The sequence below is a fragment of the Rattus norvegicus genome, chromosome 1 (genome assembly GCF_036323735.1).
Source record: "Rattus norvegicus strain BN/NHsdMcwi chromosome 1, GRCr8, whole genome shotgun sequence".
Taxonomy (NCBI): Eukaryota; Metazoa; Chordata; class Mammalia; order Rodentia; family Muridae; genus Rattus; species Rattus norvegicus.
In genome coordinates, this window is record NC_086019.1 from 88,521,930 (window position 1) to 88,540,311 (window position 18,382).

An 18,382-nucleotide genomic window follows, 5' to 3' on the forward strand; every position below is an offset into this window, starting at 1 on the left:
CTAGGCAGGGGCTCTACCACTGAGCCACGCCCCCAGCCCCTCACTGGGGGATTCTAGGCAAACACTTGGAAGGACTTCATCCCTAACCAATCCTTTTTAAAATTTGACTTTGAAGTCAGGCAGTAGTGGTACATGCCTTTGATCCCAAGATGGGGAGACAGAGGCAAGTGGATCTCTGTGAGTCTGAGGTCAGTCTGGTCTACAGAGTGAGTTCCAGGACAGCCAGGGCGACACAAAGAAAACCCTGTCTTGGAGAACCAAAAAGAAACAAAATATTAAGAGATGGAGAAATTTGACTTTGACAGAATCCAAGTTGCCCAGGCTGGCTTTCAACTCACTCTGAAGCTTGCCTCAGTCTCCTGAGTTGCTGGTATGGCAGACCTATTCCCAGGGACTGGCAAGGGCTATGGACGCAGCCCTCATAGCATCCTTCAGAAAGTCTCTGTTCTGGAACGTACAGCAAGGCTCCAGGGAATTCCAACTCTCTGAAGCAGAAATGGAAGCACTCTGGGAGCCATGGTGTCTGCAGGGCTGGAGCACTGTGTCCTGCAGGGATTTTTCCAGCATTAGTGAGAAATCTCTGCCCTCGGGCCGCTCCTGTTGAAGCCAGCTGGGAATCCTTTATTGCGGTCTGTGCACGGGCGTTGTGTGTGCACGGGGCTGTGCACACGTGTGCAGTATCCTCAGGAGAGAAGACAGCGATGGACCCGTGAGAACTGGAGGTAATGGATGATTGTGAGCTGCCACGTGCCTGCCGGGTCTCTTCCACGTGGTCATCTCTCAGCCCCACGGGTGGGTGAGTTCTTCCTGGTTCTTGTTTTCCTTCAATCCAGGGACAGTGACTTAAAACTGCCTAAAACTTCTTCTATTTTGTGCTGCCTCACCCTGCGTCCAGCCAAGGCGACCTCATGCCTACAGCTCACTCCCTGCTTCCTTGAGCATTTTCTGCCTCTCCAATCCTCCAGTCATTTTTTTTTTTTTTAGATTTGAACAAGTTGCCCTGGCCTCTTCTGTGACATCCAGGAGGATTCCTCACCAAGCCACAGCCCCTGCTTACTCAGAACCCCGTGGCTCTTGTTCAAGACAAAACCAGGGTAGCGCCCACAGTCCCAGCTCAGAGGCAGCTGGGTCGTTTTTGCATTTGAGGCCAGTGTCTGGGCTACATATTGAGCCCTGATGTAATTAAAAAGAAAAAGAATAAAAAGAAAACCTTGTCTGCCATATCCTTGGTGGACAGAGTAAGCAACAAGCACTCAGGGGGTACTTAGTAAGCATTTGTCAAAGCTGGCTGCACTGGCACACTCCTGAAATCCTCGCTCTCAAGGGATGCAGCGTTCAAGGTCAGCCTTCCATACACAGTGAGTTCAAGGCCAGCCTGGGCTCCATGAGAGCCTTTTTCAAAGGAAGGAAGGAAGGAAGGAAGGAAGGAAGGGAGGGAGGGAGGGAGGGAGGGAGGACGTTGAGAAAACTGGGGCTGAGGCAGAAGCTCAGTTGGCAGAATGCTTGTGCTACCTCCACACCCAAGTGCTGTTTTGTCCCCAGGACCCAAGAAACTGGGTGTGAGGCTGGAAATGACAAAGTGGCTTGGCAGATGAAGACATTTGCTGCCTCGCCTGACACTTGACAGCCCGAGTTTGACCCCCAGGGCTCCGGTGGTATAAGGAGAGAACTGATTCCCAAGAGTTGTCTTCTGACCTCTAAACACTGCAGGGGACGGACAAAGACAAGCACACAGGGTTGGGGATTTAGCTCAGCGGTAGAGCGCTTGCCTAGCAAGTGCAAGGCCCTGGGTTCGGTCCCCAGCTCCGAAAAAAAGGAAAAAAAAGAAAAAAAAAAAAAAAAAAAAAGACAAGCACACATGTGAGCACACCCCCACCCCCATCTCAATAAAACACACAAACTTCTACAAAAACAAAAGCCATCTGCCAACCCATTAAGGACTGTCAACCCCTCCACTCACCTATGACTCTGAGCCAGGTCACTCCCCTGCGGGTACCGTTGGGAAACGTGGCAAACTCGCAAGTGTAATTGCCCTCGTCCTCTACCCTCAGACCCCGGAAGGCCAGCGTGGCGTCCCGCAGGTCCGCGTTTGCTTCTTGTTTCGCTCGGACGAAGGACAGACGGTCCTTGTTGAACTGAGAGTTGGGGAAATCCACGCCGAAGGATGGGTGGAAGGCAGCCACAACTGTGCCATCCAGGCGCTGCCAGGTCACCTGAGAGACGCGCTCCGTCGTGGGTGGGAGCAGGTGGCATGGTAACTCCACCGTGCCTCCCAGGCGGCCACGAACCTCGGGGAGCACTCGTACCCGCACATCTTGGGCTCCTGGGGAGAGAGGGAAGAGGTCAGTCTTGTTGGGGAGGGAACAAGCCAGAGATCTCCAGGAAAGAGAGTGCCAAGACAGAGATGAGATAGATTCCCACTCATTTAATTGACTTAAATTATACAGGGTCTCACTATGTAGCCTGGGGCTGGCCTGGAACTCACTATGTGGTCAACACTGCCTTGAATTCAGAGATAACCCCACTGCTGAGATTAAAACCGTGTGCCACACCTGACCCACCTTGCCTTTTTAGTTTTATTTTTTAGATTTATTTAGTTTTCGTTTATGAGCTGGGTGCTCTGCCTATAAGTCTGTGCACCATGTGCATGCAGTGCCAGTGGAGGCCAGAAGGGGGTGTCAGAGTGGCAGACACAGGAGTTACAGGCGGTTCTAAACCTGTGCGGAAGCTGGATTCTCTGGAACAATAGGCAATGCACTCTTTTTGAGGGGAGTGAGGGGACAGGGTTTCTTTTGTATAACAGAGCCTTGGCTATCCTAGACTCACTTTGTAGACCAGGCTGGCCCCAAATGCACAGAGATCTGCTTCCCTCTGCCTCCCTAGAGCTGGGATTAAAGGCATGTGCCACCATACTGGGAGGCAGAGTGCTCTAACCACGGAACCATCTCTCAGCTCTCCACATTATTTGAGAAAGGTCGCTGTTGGCCGGGAGCTAACTGTTTCTGCTGGGCTGGCCAACAAATACCAGAGATCCCTTTATTTCAGCCTCCTCAGTGTTGGGGATTGAACTCTGGTCCTCATACTAAAATAGGAAGTGTGTGGCCATCCATCAGTGTCCCCAGCTCCATCCTCTGTCTACTTTTACACTGATGGCGATTTGGCTCAGGGCATTACACGTGCTAGGTGAGTTACATCCGTTTCCCCCTGAGGGTTTCATACATGTACACGGTACAGTCCGGTCACTGTCACCCTCCCCACCATCCATTACCTTCTCACCCCCATATGGCTCCCAGTGAACCCCTTTCTTCCCAAGAAGTCTGTCTCTGACTCTGATGTCCTGTTTTCCGGTGCTTTCCATGGGCACAGTCGTGGGGCTATCTACCGGAACATGGGCAATAAGCCGAGGCTACCCTACTCGAGAAAACGACTCCCCCTCCGTCAGCCACCTTCTTGACAACCAACTACCACTGTCTCCTCTGGGGGGGGGAGGGGTCTTACAAGCCCCTTCTCCTATTTTCCCACTTTATTTTTGTTCTTTTGGAGACAGGCTCTCTCTACATAGCCCTAGTTGCTTTAGAACTCACTATGTAGCCTTAGGCTGTCCTTGAACTCAGAGATCCTCCTGCCTCTGCCTCCAGAAATGCTGAGATAGAAGGTGTGAACCACTGTGCCTGGCTGTATTTTTACTTTAAATTTTTTTTTAATTATTTGATAAATATGGATGTTTTGTCTGTGTGTGTCTGTGCACCACGTGTGTGCCTGGTGCCTAAGGAGGCCAGAAGAGGGTTCTCTGGAGCTGGGGTTACAGACAGTTGTGTGTTGTCATGTGGACACTGAGAATTGAACTCAGATCCTCTGGAAGAGCAGCCAGTGCTCTTAACTGCCAAGCCAACTCTCCAGTCCTCAATTCCTCATTTTAAAAAATATTAATTTTTTATTTTATATGTGTGTGTGTGTGTGTGTGTGTGTGTGTGTGTGTATCTATGTATGGCGTGTCCAGTACCTGTGCGGGCCAGCAGGGGGCGCCAAAGCCCTTGGAATCAGAGCTACAGGCAGCTGTGCTGGAATCTGAGCAAGTCCTCTATCTCTTCCTCAGCCCAGCTCCCCACTGTGAACAAACACTGAAGGGAGGAAGCCTATGTCTCAGCTTTGGAGGAAGTACTCCTCCAAAGTGACCCAGGGCAGAATAATGTGTGGGTTTAAATCCAGGGCTTAACATCTTTGTGCCTCAGTTTCCCAGCTGCATAAAGAGGGCATAATGACAGTGTCACACACCCCGGGGTGTTATGAAGACCAAGGAATGCTGGGTGCACAGGAAACTGGAACTCTGTAAACAAAGAGGCCAGATAATTACAAGTGGCCATTGACTGTGAGCCCTGAGGTGAGGTACTTGTCTGTATGAGCAACTGCTTACAACCATGGGGTGGGTGTGTGTGTGTGTGTGTGTGTGTGTGTGTGTGTGTGTGTGTGTGAGAGAGAGAGAGAGAGAGAGAGAGAGAGCGGGAGCGCGAGAGCGAAAGCACCTTGGGCAGAGCTGCTGTCTCATTATACAGTGGTGAGTATGTACCGTCCTAGTCTTCTCACACAGGAGAAACCAGGAAAGCTGGGTGTGGTAGCAAAGGCTTTTAACCCACCACATGGGAGGTGGAGGCGCGTGGATCTCTTATGTGTTTGAAGAAAGCCTGGGCTACACAGTGTGTTCCAGGCCAGCCAGGGAGACATAGATAAACCCTGCCTCGAACCAAAATAAAAATAAAAAAAGCCAGGGGCTGGATAGACTCAGTATCCATTGTTCTTGCAAAGGACCTGGGTTGGATTCTCTGAGATGATGGCTCACAAGCATCCCAAATGGAGCTCCTTGGACACTGCACACATATGGTATGCGGACATGTTATGTAGGCAAAACACCGATTCATGGGCTGGAGAGATGGTTCAGAGGTTAAGAGGACTGTCTGCTCTTCCAGAGGTCCTGAGTTCAATTCCCAGCAACCACATGGTGACTCACAGCCATCTGTAATGAGATCTGGTGCCCTCTTCTGGCCTGCAGGCATACATGCAGGCAGAAAGCTATATGATGTATACATAATAAATAAATAAATGTAAAAAACAAACAAACAAAAAACATCAATTCACTTGAAACAATCCTTAAAAAAGAAGAACCTGGGTGATCCTGGTGAGGGAATCTGACAGAACACAATCCTGGGGTCAGACAGTGCCAGGGAGGTGGACAAGTAGCCACCAGTTAAGAGAGTCACACCATCTCCAAATATGCCTCACCGCTCAAACCTAGCAGATCACAAGACGGAAAGGGCTTCATCTTCTGCCACAGAGCAGATCCATAAGGACTGGGAGAGGACAGCTCAGCAGCAGAGCCCCTGCCCAGAATCCCCCAGTGAGGGGCTGGGGGCGTGGCTCAGTGGTAGAGCCCCTGCCTAGAATCCCCCAGTGAGGGGCTGGGGGCGTGGCTCAGCGGCAGAGCCCTTATATATCATAGAAAGCTTTGGGTCCCAACCCTACCACAAAGGAGCAGCAGGAACAGAGTACTTGTTCAAAGAATTGCAACACAGATAGATAGGAGCTTCCTGCTGCTTGCTGCTCCTGGGCTGGGTGACCTTTTCAAGCCCCAGTTCTTCCATGTGTAAAATGGAGACATTTAAGCCACCCTGCAGGGTTCCCTGGAACAATTCCAGTAAAAGATCTGACACTTTTAGTGGGCCAGGTCACAGGGTCAGGGCCTGTCCCCACAGGCCACATCTGGCAAGGCTTGTATTTGCTTCGGTCTGGGTTTTAGTTTGTTTATTTAGACAGGGTCTCAATGTTTAGCTTCAGTTGGCCTTGAATTCACTCACATCAATCCTCCTGTTTCACCATCCGGAAGAGCTGGGATCACACATCTTTGCAAATGTGAATTAGAGCAGGTCTTGGGGCTAGGCAGAAGGACATGAAGGCCAGAAAAATGGATTTTAAAAAGGTGTCAGGGAGGGGTTGATGAGATGGCTCAACAGGTGAAGGTGATTGCAGCCAAGACTGATAACCTGACTTCAATCCCTGAGATAAAATCCACAGTGGATAGAGAGAACGGACTCCTGAAAGTTGTCCTTTGACTTCCACACATCATGCATATTCTCTCTCTCTCTCTCTCTCTCTCTCTCTCTCTCTCTCTCTCTCTCTCTCTCACGCACGCATGCTACAATAACAAGAGGTGTGAATGAACCAGGCTGAGTGGCCTTCAGCCATAATTCCATCACGAAGGAGGCAGAAGCATAAGGATCATGAATTTGGGGCCAGAGAGTCCCAGGTTAACCTGCACCATCCAGGGATGGCGTCTCAAACTGAGAATGAACACACACATGAGAAGAACGTCACGGCCCCAAGACCTCCAAACTACATTTCTTTGCTGAATAAAGGAGCCAATGTTCCGTGTGAGGTGTGCAGTGGTCTTGTTTTGTTTAATTGTTACATTTACTTGTTTTATTTAATTGTTACATTTAATTGTGGGGCAGGGGTGGGGTGCCAATGCACCGGTGTGGGGCTAGCTCCCTCTTACTACTGTGTGGGTCTTGGAGACAGAACTCAGGCTGTCAAGCTTGGCTGCAAACACCTCCACCCGCTGGGCCATCTCCCTGGCGCCTGTTTTATTTGTTTTTCTAATATGGGGTCTGACTACATAGTTTTGGTTGGTCTGGAACTCAAGATACTAGGGTGCCATAGTTGAACCAGTACCCCACACTACCACCGAGAGTAGTCCTTTTTCTATTTGTTTGTTTTGGTTTTTCAAGACAAGAGTTTTTCTGTGTAGCCCTGGCTGTCCTAGAACTCGCTATGCAGACCAAGCTGTCCTCGAACTCAGAGAGCCGCTGCCTCTGCCTCCGGAGTGCTAGTTCACTTTAAGGTCCTTCTGAACCCTTAGTAGCAGGTCAGTGCGGAAGCCTGATGCATCCTCTCCATCCCCTGGAGTAAAACCCGTCACGATGCCCATCCATCCTTTTCTTTTAGGCTCTATCTTTAACATTTCTCTTCAGTCAGACTAATTATGATCCCTCATGGTCCTGACCCGGGCTTAACTCACCAGCCTTCCTTGCCTGGGTCACCTCCTGGGTATCTATTCTTGGGCTTTGTCTCCACACACAACCAGCGAGAAACTTCCAGGCCGGTAGCCCTCTTCTCAGCCTGGGCCTTCAGGAGCTTCCTTCTCACTCAGAACCCTGCATGTTCATGCCCATGCCCTCTCAGTCTCCTCTCTCAACCTCTCCGCTCTGCTCTTCTGGCCCAGAGGCCCTGCCACCTCCGGGGCCTTTGCTCGGGTTATAGCAGGTCAGCATGGCTTCCCTGTTCTCTAGCTTAGTGATGGCAGGATCTGGTCACCTTAATGGTAACAGGATTCTTAACCCGCTCCTTCCATCATAGACCCAACCAGCCATCTCCCCAGCAGAGCCACAGGGGAAGAGAGTTCTCTTTCACTCATCGCTGTGTTCCAGAGCCTAGAACAGTGTCTGGTATTCTGAAGGTGCTCTATAAATGTACTGGATGAATGAATGAATGAATGAATGAATGAATGAATGAATGATGGGCAACCAAAAAGTGCTGTTCTTCCAAGTATGGGGGTACACACCTTTAACCCCAGCCTGGGGAGGCTGACACAGGGAGAGCCTGGCCTATGCAAGCCTACGAATACCTCTCTTCCAAACAGCACAACAGCAGCTGAAGCTGAATAGCTTTTCTAAGACTGCAGGGGGGTGGGGGTGGGGAGGTGGGGGTTGTAAACAAAGGGAAGTTTGGAAAGGTTACTGAGAGTCAAGAAAAGCCCTCTAGTACCAGGCAGTGACAGGTCGTTAGTCTCAGCACTTGGCAGGCGAAACAGAGTTCAAGGCCAGTCTGGTCTACGGAGTGAGTGCTAGGACAGCCAGGGCTAAACAGAGAAACCTTGTCTTGAAAAACAAAAATATAAGTCAATAAGTATATAAATAAATAAATAAATAGATAAGTAAGGCCTCTGGATCAGGTAAGGGCCAGACATGACAATGAAAAACACATATTTCTATTGGCCTTAGGAACCGAGGCACCACCGCTTAGTAGCAAAACTACAGTCATGAAGTAGCCAAGAAAATAAACTTATGGTTGAGGCTTCATAAGGCCATTGGAAGCAGGTTGAGAACTGCTCTTCTAGATGGTAGATTTTTCTCCCAAGCGGGAATGGGAGCAGGACATTGGGTTTGAGAAGGAAGACAGGGGTTGGGGATTTAGCTCAGTGGTAGAGCGCTTGCCTAGGAAGCGCAAGGCCCTGGGTTCGATCCCCAGCTCCGAAAAAAAAAAAAAAAAAAAGAGAAGGAAGACAGACAAGTGGGGACTTATGGAGTTTGAAGTCTATGTGGTAAGGGGGATACAGGGATTCTGGGTGTCTGATGGGGAAGCAGGGGAGATGACGTCATGAAACTGGGAATATACAGGCCCTGGTGCTAGAAACACACTTCCTGCAGGCTGAGCAGCACATAGCTGTGGTGACCTTGCAGGGACAGCCAACGCCCAGAGACAGTGGCCAGAGAATGGCCCATGGGAACATTTGCTTCTCTCTGCCTCCGACCGGTGACAGGTCTATAGAGATGTCAGCCGGGTCCTCCAACACACTTCCTCTCTCCCCCAGGGAATGGATTAGCTGGCTTCCTGCAGGCCAGAGTAGAGACTGCCTCCGACATAAGTAAAGCCTAGGTCCAGGAAAGACACAGGGGAGGGTTGGACCTGGGGGATATGATAGTCTGAGGGAAGAGGGCTAGGTTCTATACTCTTGGTCAGAAGGAGGAGGTAAGAGGAGGATCTGGAAGCCTAGTTTCTTAGATTTCCGGCCTGGCTGGCTTCTCCAGTCCCAGCTGGCCCCTGCACTCCTATAAAACATGCTGTGTCCCAACCCCCACCATGTCAGGGTAGGGCAGGGCTGGAGCAAACCCTTCAAGGCCAGAGGGCTTTGAGGACCAGCATCAGCTGCTGCCTCAGCCACCTGGGTAATTAATTAATTACATTAATCATAGTTCCTGCCCCCACAGTGGACATCCGGAGCCTGTCTGAGGGGTGAGAACGCAAGCAGAGCTGCCAGGGTACAGGGCTTGGGCTGTGTCTGGATTTCTATGTGGGCCTCACTAGGCCCCTCTGGACCCTTGGAGGCACAGCCTTTCTCTGCTGCTGACACTCAGCTCCCCGAGGACTCCCCTGTGAAGTACAAACTCATCAGGGTGAAGCTCTCAAAGGCTCGTCCAGGACTCCCACATCCTGCCAAGAGAGTGGACACCTCAGTGTGCATCCCAGTTCCAGGAGACCCTGGCCTCTGCTTGTATACAGATCCCACTCCTAGGGTCTGGTTCTTCTCTTCCTGACCCTGGGCCTCTCATTCCCTAGAGTACCTACCTATTTCTCTAAATATAATATATAATACACACACACACACACACACACACACACACACACACACACAATATATATATGGGGGAGAGAGAGAGAGAGAGAGAGAGAGAGAGAGAGAGAGAGAGAGAGAGAGAGAGAGAGAGAAAGAGAATATGTCCATGTATCTCTGGCTATCCTGAACTCTCTAATTAGACGAGACTGGCTTCGAACTCAGAGATCTGCCTCTGCCTTCTGAGTGCTGGGATTAAAGGCTTATCCACGCAAAAACATATGTGTTGTGTGAGTCAGGGTCTTATGTAGTCCAGGCTGTCCTGAACTTAATTATGGAGCCAAATATGACTTTGAACTTTAGAAGCTCTGCTCTCTACCTTCCATTTGCAGGATTACGGGTGCACACTACCACGGGCGATTTCAGGGTGCTAGGGATTGAACCCTAGGCTACATGTGTGCCAGGCAAGCACTCTGCTGACCGGTTTGCACCTCTCACTTTTTTCTGAGAGAAGGACTCAGCTAGCCCTGCCTGGCCTCACTACGTAGCCATGCAATCTTGAATTCATGCTTGGATTCCCATCCTGTGCCGCCATGCCTGCCTTTGGAGGTCCTGAGTTTGGAACCCAGGGTTTCGTGCATGCTAGGTGATCATTTTATCCACGAGCTATGGCCCAGCCCATCTCTCTCTCTCTCTCTCTCTCTCTCTCTCTCTCTCTCTCTCTCTCTCTCTTTATTCTTTCCGTTCTACAGCCGAGGTGGCCCTGGGGGTGGATAGTCTGCTGCCTCAGCCTCCCCCACGCTGGTACTGAGATTACAGGCCTGACTCCACCACTCTGTTTTTCCTGAGACAAGGTCCTCCTTTGTAGCTCAGCCTGGCCTTGAACTCCCTGCAATCCCCCTGCCTCAGCCTTCTTTGAGTGCTGGAGTTACAGGTGTTTGCTCCCTGCCACCGTCTTAGGTTTCTGTTTCTGTGACCCTGGGGTCTCCCTGTCTCTGTATCCGCACCCACACATCTCCAAAGCTGCTGACATACTTTCTCACCGCCGGGGCCATCTCTCCTGGTCCCTCTCCTCCTCCCCTTCCTGCTCTGTTTCTCAGCATTGCTGGGGCATTAAAAATGTAACAGCGTCCCAGGCGGGGGCAGGGGAGCTGGCCCTTGTGCAAGACTCCCTGTGCCTCCTGTGTCTTTAACTCCCAGTGGCCCCTACACACCGGCTGGCCTTGAGACGGCCTGTGCTCTGACCTCTCTGTATCACAGGATCTCCACAGCCCTTCGGCTGGGGTCTTTTGGTCTCCTCTCCTGTCACCAAACCTCTGTGCCCTTCCAGTGTCCCTGCCTACACCCCTCCCAGCACCCCAGCCCCTTTCCAGTATCTTGCCCTCCCTTGCAATCTTCCTTCATTCTTTGCGCATGACTCCATCCTTAGGTCCGATTCCCGTCCCCTCCCTCTCTTGGCTCCTGTCCCTCTCTATCCTGTCCCTGGTCTCCCCCCCCCCAACCTCCTATTTCTTCTCTGCTCAGTTCCCCTTCCCTAACAAGAAGAGACAGCGAGGCCTGCCATCCCCTCTTCTCCCCTCCCCCGCCACTGTGTGGGGCTGCCTGGATGACAGAGATGAGCAGCAAGAGATAGGGAAGAGTGGGGAGGGAGGCTCAGGCTCTCGAGGGAGGTCCAGGTGGTGCAAGCCCCATTCCCAGAGGAGGCCAGCAAGAATCAGGGATGGGGGGGGGGGAGCCAGGGGGATAGGGATGTAGGGAAAGCAAGGGAGAGATGGAGAGAGCAAAGGAAGGACAAACAGAACAGAAAGGAGAGAGAGCCATGAGAAGTGAGAGATGGAAAGGGAAGTAATCGGAGAAAGAAAAAGGAGAGGGAGAGAGAAAGAATGAGGAAGTGGAGGGTGGGTGGGTTAGGAAAGGCCAAGGTTCCCTCCCCAGAATTCGCAGGGAAGGACCAGCCCCTGGGAATTCCCCCAGGGATTCAGCAGAGAAGGGACAGTCGCTAAAGGGTTAGGAAACAGGAAACACTTTGGGGAGTCTGTCCAGCACGGACTGGGGTTGCTGGCTTTCAAAGGCCTCCAAGGGACAGCATGGAGCCATGGGAGAGAGTGTGTCCATTTCGGTTTCCTCGTTTGCAGGCTGGGAAGAGGAACAAGGTTTGCTTTGGAGTTCTGTGGAATCTGTTGTGAGGTTCCCCACAAGTGGATTCTAAGAATTCACCCAGAGGGACAGGTACTGATTTCATCTATCTGGGAGGTCAAGGCCGATGACCTCAAAGGAGGCATCGAAAGAAAAATGAGGCCAAACGTGATAGACATTCTCCCCAGGATCCCTCTGACCCCGGGTCTGAGCAAACTCTCCAGAAACTCCCCGCTCCCCGTCCCACAGTACTTAGTTCGGAGAAACAGCAGGTCACCTGCTAGGGGCGGGGCGAGGTCTGCACACCTGTTTACACACACCCCACTACCCCAGCCTCGCCGAGCCCCACACTCCTCCCGGAGCCGCTCCCCTCCAGGGCTGGGGGAGGGGCGGGGGGTAGGGTGGAAAGGGGAGAGTGTCTTCGAGGAGGCTCCTCCCATTTACCTCTCAAAGTGCTTCGAGGACAAAGGCGTGACCAAACCAAAGATAAGGTCCCGAAACCGGGAGTCGCGACTCAGGAGAGCTCCAGCCCCGCCCCGCCCCTCCCAAACTAGGTGAAAGCGATACCGGAAAACTTCCCTAGGGACGTCGCCACTCACAAGGAAAGGGAGAAGGGGAGGGGAACTGCAAACCTCCTGAGCTCCGACTCCACCTGGGACACAGCAGACTAAGTTCCCAATTTCAGGCTGAGTCTTTAGCTTTTGATTATATTTGGGGGGGGGGGCAAAGGTCAGAGTCCCCTGATTACTAAATTCTATTGCCTACAGTTAAATCCGAACCTGCCAAGATAGTGCCTCTGTAGCCCAGCTGTACCTGAACCCCAGCGAATAGAGAGCTCTTTGCCCACAGTTAAACCCAAGACCTACAAGTTTGAACCCCCCTTTCCCAATTCTACCTTGACCCTGTTTAGGCTCGCCCTCTGAAATCCTGGAGGCAGAACCTCTTAATTTTCCCAGAACCAGGGGGTCAGTATCTGTAAACTCACTGAGGCCTGAGGCTTGAACTCCAGACTCACACCCTCCCCGCCTTAGGGTGCCCACAACTCTATTGGTCTGCCAAGGGCTCCTAAAGACTGAGCTCCCCCACCCCTCGCCGTGGGTCCTCTCGCGCCCAATTCTCCCCGGGCCTCAGATGCTGGGCAAGAAGGAGAAGGAAAAAAAAGGAGGGGGTGTCGTCCCTCCTCACCATCACGACCCTCCAGCTAGTGTGAGTGGGGGGAACATTCTCCACATTCCTGAGGCGGGGAGGGGGCAGCAGAGACGGAAATCCAGATTCCGGATAAGTGATCGGCACAGGATGGGGAGGATTTAACCCCTACCATGCCGAGGGAGGTGGAGGGGGACAGAAACCCAGGTTAGAATGGGCGGTTGTGATTAAGCGGGGTGCAGAGAGGGAGATTAGGAGACTGGGAGAGAGAGCCCGGTATGTTGAGGGGATCTCGATCAGTAGGGCCAGCCTGGAAAGGGGGACCAGGGAAGGGGCCTCCGGGAGCTGGGAGTGAGGTGGGGGACGATGGCCCGTTCCCTCCCTTCTGACGAAGGCATCCGCGCGTTTTCACCTGTTTCCTGAAGCAGGAGCAGTAGCAGCGGCAACAACGGCAGCGTCGGTGACAATCTGGACGGCGGGAGGACTGCGGCCCGGGCCATGGGGGGCCCGGGGAGGGACTGGGCCCGGGCAGGGGGTGCCTAGGGACCACTCTCGTGTACCGATCGGGTGGGAGAGCAGTCACAGGTCTGAAGTGTCCGGCTCCAGGCCGGCTCCCGCAGCTCACAGCTCACCGGATCAGTTCTTTCGGCCCAGCTTTCCCTCGCCTGGCTCTCAGGATCCGCGCCCCCCGGCCCCTCGCTTAGCTCCCGCGGGCCGGACTCATGACGTCACAGGCCCCGCCCCTCTTCGCCAAGCCGATCCTAGCGCTCCGCCCCCTCCCAGAGCTGTGTCCCCGCCCCTCCCGGGTCCCACACCTGTCTGGCCTCACGATTCTATCTCCGCCTTCTCCTGGAATTAAACTATTTCACCACGCCCCTTTTGCCATGGAGCCACGCCCACACGCACCCCGGGAAGACCCGCTGCGCCCCCTACTGGTCGTTCTAATAAGACGCGGTCACACCCCCTTCCAAACTTCCGGTCACCTCCCACCAGCAGAAGCCATGCCTCCTCGCCCAGACCACGCCCCACTGCCCTCTGGTTAGCCTGAGTATGTGGGTTCTCATAGGGCCTCCCTTCCTGAGGCACCGCCCCTTGATGAGGCCACACCCCTGTCCCAGTCCTCCTAGTCCTGCTGCTGTGGTAGGTCGGGGTCACTTCTTGGTGGATCCCGTTTCTTTCTGATCTCCCCCCTAGGTTCTCGTGTCGCCACATCATTTCTTTCCTGGTATCCTCTCTTTATCTGAGTCTCCCTCCGCATCCCCATGTTTCTCTTGCTCTGCTCTGGTGTTTCTTTGTCTATCCGTGTGCCTGTGTCACTTAGTCCCGTGTCTCGTTGCATTCCTTTGACTGTGTGCGTCTCTCTTTGCATCCCTGCCACTTTCTGTTTCCTGTCTCATAGTTTTCTCTGTGTCACTCTTAATGTTTCTTTCTGTCCCTGCATCTGGCCTCTGTGTCCCTCCCACCCAGTATCCTTTATAGCGCAGCCTTCCGCTAGAGGGCAGCATAAACCAACCCAGCAAGCAGAACCCCACTGGGTGGGGCTGGACCAGTCAGTCTGTCCTCTGGCCCTACCAGTCCCTTCCGGTTGTCCTTGTCCCACTTTCTCTATCTCACCAGAATCCTCTGGTCTTTGTGGTTGGTTTTGACGCGGCCCTTTTGTCTCTTCCTAGACGCTCCATTCCTCCCCACCCCTACCTGCCTTTTCACATTTCCAGGGCTGCCCAGGAGAGCTAATGAGAAGGTCCACTTGTTGGAGATGGGGGAGGGGAACAGGTACTCAGCTGCCTGAGTATCTGACAGCCAAATCATTCCTTAGGGGCAAGCGTTTGGAGGTTTCTTCCAAGAGAGCCACCTGGGCTGGGATAGGGTCCCTTCTCCAGCCTGCCATGTACATGAAGTCCCTCTCCCAAGTGGCAAGGCCTGAGGAGTGGACACTGACTCTGACCTACTTGCTTTCCACTCTTGTTAACGATCCTATTTGCTTGCTTGCTAATTATTTTGTGTGCGTGCAAGCCATGCCTGCTTCCGAAGGGCAGATGACAACTTGCTTTGAGTTGGTTCTTCCATTAGGTGGTTGCCGGGGCCGACTCACCAAGTTTGGTGGCAAGTGCTTTCTTTACCTTTGAAGCCATTCCACCCACCTTGGTTTTGTTTTATGAGATGGCATCTCATGTCATCCTGGCTAAACCAGCTGAGGGTTACAATCCTGGGATTGAGGCATGCACTGACACTCTGGGCCATGCAGAATGTTCAGGATCGAACTGCAAGTTGAGCCAGCTCTCCGTTCTGAGCTGCTCCGTATCACTTTAATAACATTGTTAATAAAGGCTTTTAGCTTTGGCTGTTCACAAGGCACTCATGTGAGCCTGTCCAAATGATCCCCCCATCAAACCATGGAGAAGGTAGGGAAACTGAGTCTCAGGGATGGAAAATGACTTGGTCCCAAAGATCAGCATTACAAAAAGAGGCAGATCCACAATGGACATTATTCAAAAGTCCTCCTGTCTTTGTTCTTTGCTCACAAGAATCTCAGGAAAGGGGGTCAGGTTGGTGCCTTACAACCTGAATCCCAGCACTCAGGTGGCAGAAGCAGAAAGGTCTCACAGGGTTCCAAGCCAGTACAGTTCACAGAACCAGTTCTAGTCAACCAGAGCCGCACAGAGCCATCCGTCTCAAAACACCAGAATTTGAATCTCAAGAATCACGGGGGGCTGGAGAGATGGCTCAGTGGTTAAGAGCACCGACTGCTCTTCCTGAGGTCCTGAGTTCAATTCCCAGCAACCACATGGTGGCTCACAACCATCTGTAAAGAGATCTGATGCCCTCTTCTGGTGTATCTGAAGACAGCTACAGTGTACTTATATATAATAAATGAATAAATCTTAAAAAAAAAAAAAAGAATCCCAACAGGGTTGGGGATTTAGCTCAGTGGTAGAGCGCTTAGGCCCTGGGTTCAGTCCCCAGCTCCAAAAAAAAAAAAAAAAAAAAAAAAACAACAACAACAACAACAACAAAAAAAAACAAACCAAGAATTCGAACAAGGAGACACTCTAGGGAACACCACGTGACGATGACCGGGCGACAACCACCACATACAAAAAGTAAACCGAAGCTTAAGTCCTTTCCAAACCACCATCAGAGAAGGAGCAGTGTGAGGTTTGCTGGTGTTTTCAGTAGCTATGCAACGTGACTTCCAGATAATATCTCTGGCTTGGAACAAATGCAGCTGGCTGTATGAAAAGCAGGCTCTGAATAAATGCACCGTGGGTCTCAACTTTTTTTTTTGCAAGACAGGGTGTGTCTTAGTCAGGGTTTCCATTAGTGCAACAAAACACTATGCCAAAAATAAAAATTAAAAAAAAAGCAACTGGGGAGGAAAGGGTTAATGTAGTGACAAGTTTGGAATTTTGGTCCCTTTAGAAAGCACAGAAGTAGCCTAGCAAGCGCAAGGCCCTGAGTTCAGTCCCCAGCTCCAAAAAAAAGAAAAGGAAAAAAAAAAAAGGAAAAAAAAAAAAAGCACAAAAGTGTGGGCTGGAGAGATGGCTCAGTGGTTAAGAGCACTGACTGCTCTTCCAGAGGTCCTGAGTTCAATTCCCAGCAACCACATGGTGGCTCACAACCATCTGTAAAGAGATCTGATGCCCTCTTCTGGTGTATCTGAAGACAGCTACAGTGTACTTATATATAATAAATGAATAAATCTTTTAAAAAAAAGAAAGAAGGAAAGAAAGAAAGAAAGCACAGAAGTGTTACATGTTTTCATTTTAATCCCAGGCGTGGTGCTAAGAGGCCGCTTCTGACTGCAGCAGCAGCTGATTATGATTGGCTTCGTGCTCCAGAGGAAGTGTGGTTTGGTCAGCTGCAGACAGTTTCTGCAACCCTGCGATATTTGGAATTCTGGGAACTATTTAGAGGGTGCATAAATGCTAGAGCCCCAGTAGGCGGGGTAGGTGGCCGTGACTAGTGGTTTGTCTTCAAGGAAGACACAAAAGGAAAGAAATTAGATCCAGGCATCTCTATCGTTCTCTCCCCTCTCTCCTTGTTTCTCTCTTGCCTAGTGATAGCAGGTGAAATGGCGCATGGAATGAAGGGTGGGTAAAAGAAAAACCCACAAAGTAGCAAAGACCAGCTACAGGTTTATTTGCCTTATACTTCCATGCTCCATCACTGAAGGAAGTCAAGACATGAACTCTGCAGGGCAGGAACCTGGAGGGAGGAGCGAGGCCATGGAGGAGTGCTGCTTACTGGCTTCCTCCTTGTGGCTTGCTCAGCCTGCTTTCTTATAGAACCCAGGGAATGGCACCACCCACAGTGGACTGGACTTTCTCCCATTGATCACTAATTGAGAAATGTTTTATAGCCAGGTCTTTTTTTTTTTTCTTAAGATTTATTTATTTGTTTCATGTATATGAGTACACTGTTGCTATCCTCAGACACACCAGAAGAGGGCATCGAATGCCCATTACGGATAGTTGTGAGCCACCATGTGGTTGCTGGGAATTGAACTCAGGACCTCTGGAAGACCAGTCAGTGCTCTTAACCTGGTCCTATGTATTTTTTTTTTTTTTTTTTTTTTTAGCTGAGGACCGAACCCAGGGCCTTGTGCTTGCTAGGCAAGAGCTCTACCACTGAGCTAAATCCCCAACCCCCAGGCTGGCTTTGAACTCACAGAGGTCTGCCTGCCTCTGCCTCTGTAACACTGGGATTAAAGGGGTGGACCGCCATACCCAGAGCCTTGATGACTTTTTGGTTTTTGAGATTTAATTTTATGTATATGAGCATTTTGCCTGGATGGATGGATGTGCACCCTATGAGTTCCTGGTGCCTGTGGAGATAAGAAGAGGACAGCAGATCGTCTGGAACTGGAGTTGTTTATGAACTGCCATGTGGGTGTTGGGAAACAAGCCTGGGTCGTCTACAGGAAAGAACAACAAATGCTTAAAACCTCCTGACTCTATACGTATATGTATCTGTATATACTTAAATTTTTTTATTTGTGGTTGGGAGGAGCCTATGTGCCACAGCCTGTGAACAAGTTGTGGGAGTCAGTTCTCTCCTTCAATTTTGTGGGTCTCCAGCAATTGAACTCAGGTTTCAGGCTTGGTAGCAAACACCTTTACCTGCTGAACTCAGGACCTCTGGGAGAGCAGTCAGTGCTCTTAACCACTCAGCCACCTCTCCAGCCCTGATGGCTGCTCTTCCGGAGGTCCTGAGTTCGATTCTTAGCCATCACATGGTGGCTCAAAACCATCTGTAATGGGATCCGATGCCCTCCTCTAGTGTGTCTGAAGACAGCTACAGTGGACTCATATAAATAAAATAAATCTTAAAAAAAAAAAAAGCAACAACAAAAAAGCCCCGAAGAGTTGGCATGTCCGGCCATCTTTTTCCCCTGTGCACCTGCTCACTTGGACTGCCACCAAGTGGGCTAGGCTCACTCCAGGCGGGTCTTTGTGGGTAGGGCTGGCTCAGGAAGGAAGCCAGGAGAGTGTGGCGCTCCCAGATTTCATGCCTATGAGGCATGCTTCAGCCCCAGAGCAGCTCAGTTTGTTGACAGAGAACTGGGTGGGTCTCATACTTGTGAAGTCAACCTCCAGGGTCAAGGAGCCCCAGAGGTAGCACTTCACGGCCGAGTCAGAGCCCACTAGGCACAGAGCCAATGGCTTCCTGTTCTGAGTAATTTGCCTACTCTTGTGGGCACCAGCATTTGAGGCCCCT

The 18,382-nt window shown here is 51.3% G+C and overlaps 1 protein-coding gene across 2 annotated transcripts in view; it reads right to left on the reverse strand.

Annotated features, from left to right (window-relative positions):
* The window catches only part of Nectin2 (nectin cell adhesion molecule 2), a 35,389-nt gene extending 21,844 nt beyond the window's left edge, over positions 1-13,545 (reverse strand). The window contains 2 exon segments of one of the 2 annotated variants that reach the window (NM_001012064.1): positions 1,961-2,323; positions 13,077-13,376. In NM_001012064.1, the coding sequence (NP_001012064.1) occupies positions 1,961-2,323; positions 13,077-13,164 (451 nt within the window). In that variant the 5' untranslated portion in view covers positions 13,165-13,376. 2 annotated transcript variants of the gene reach the window in all.
* Positions 13,546-18,382: the final 4,837 nt, after the last annotated feature.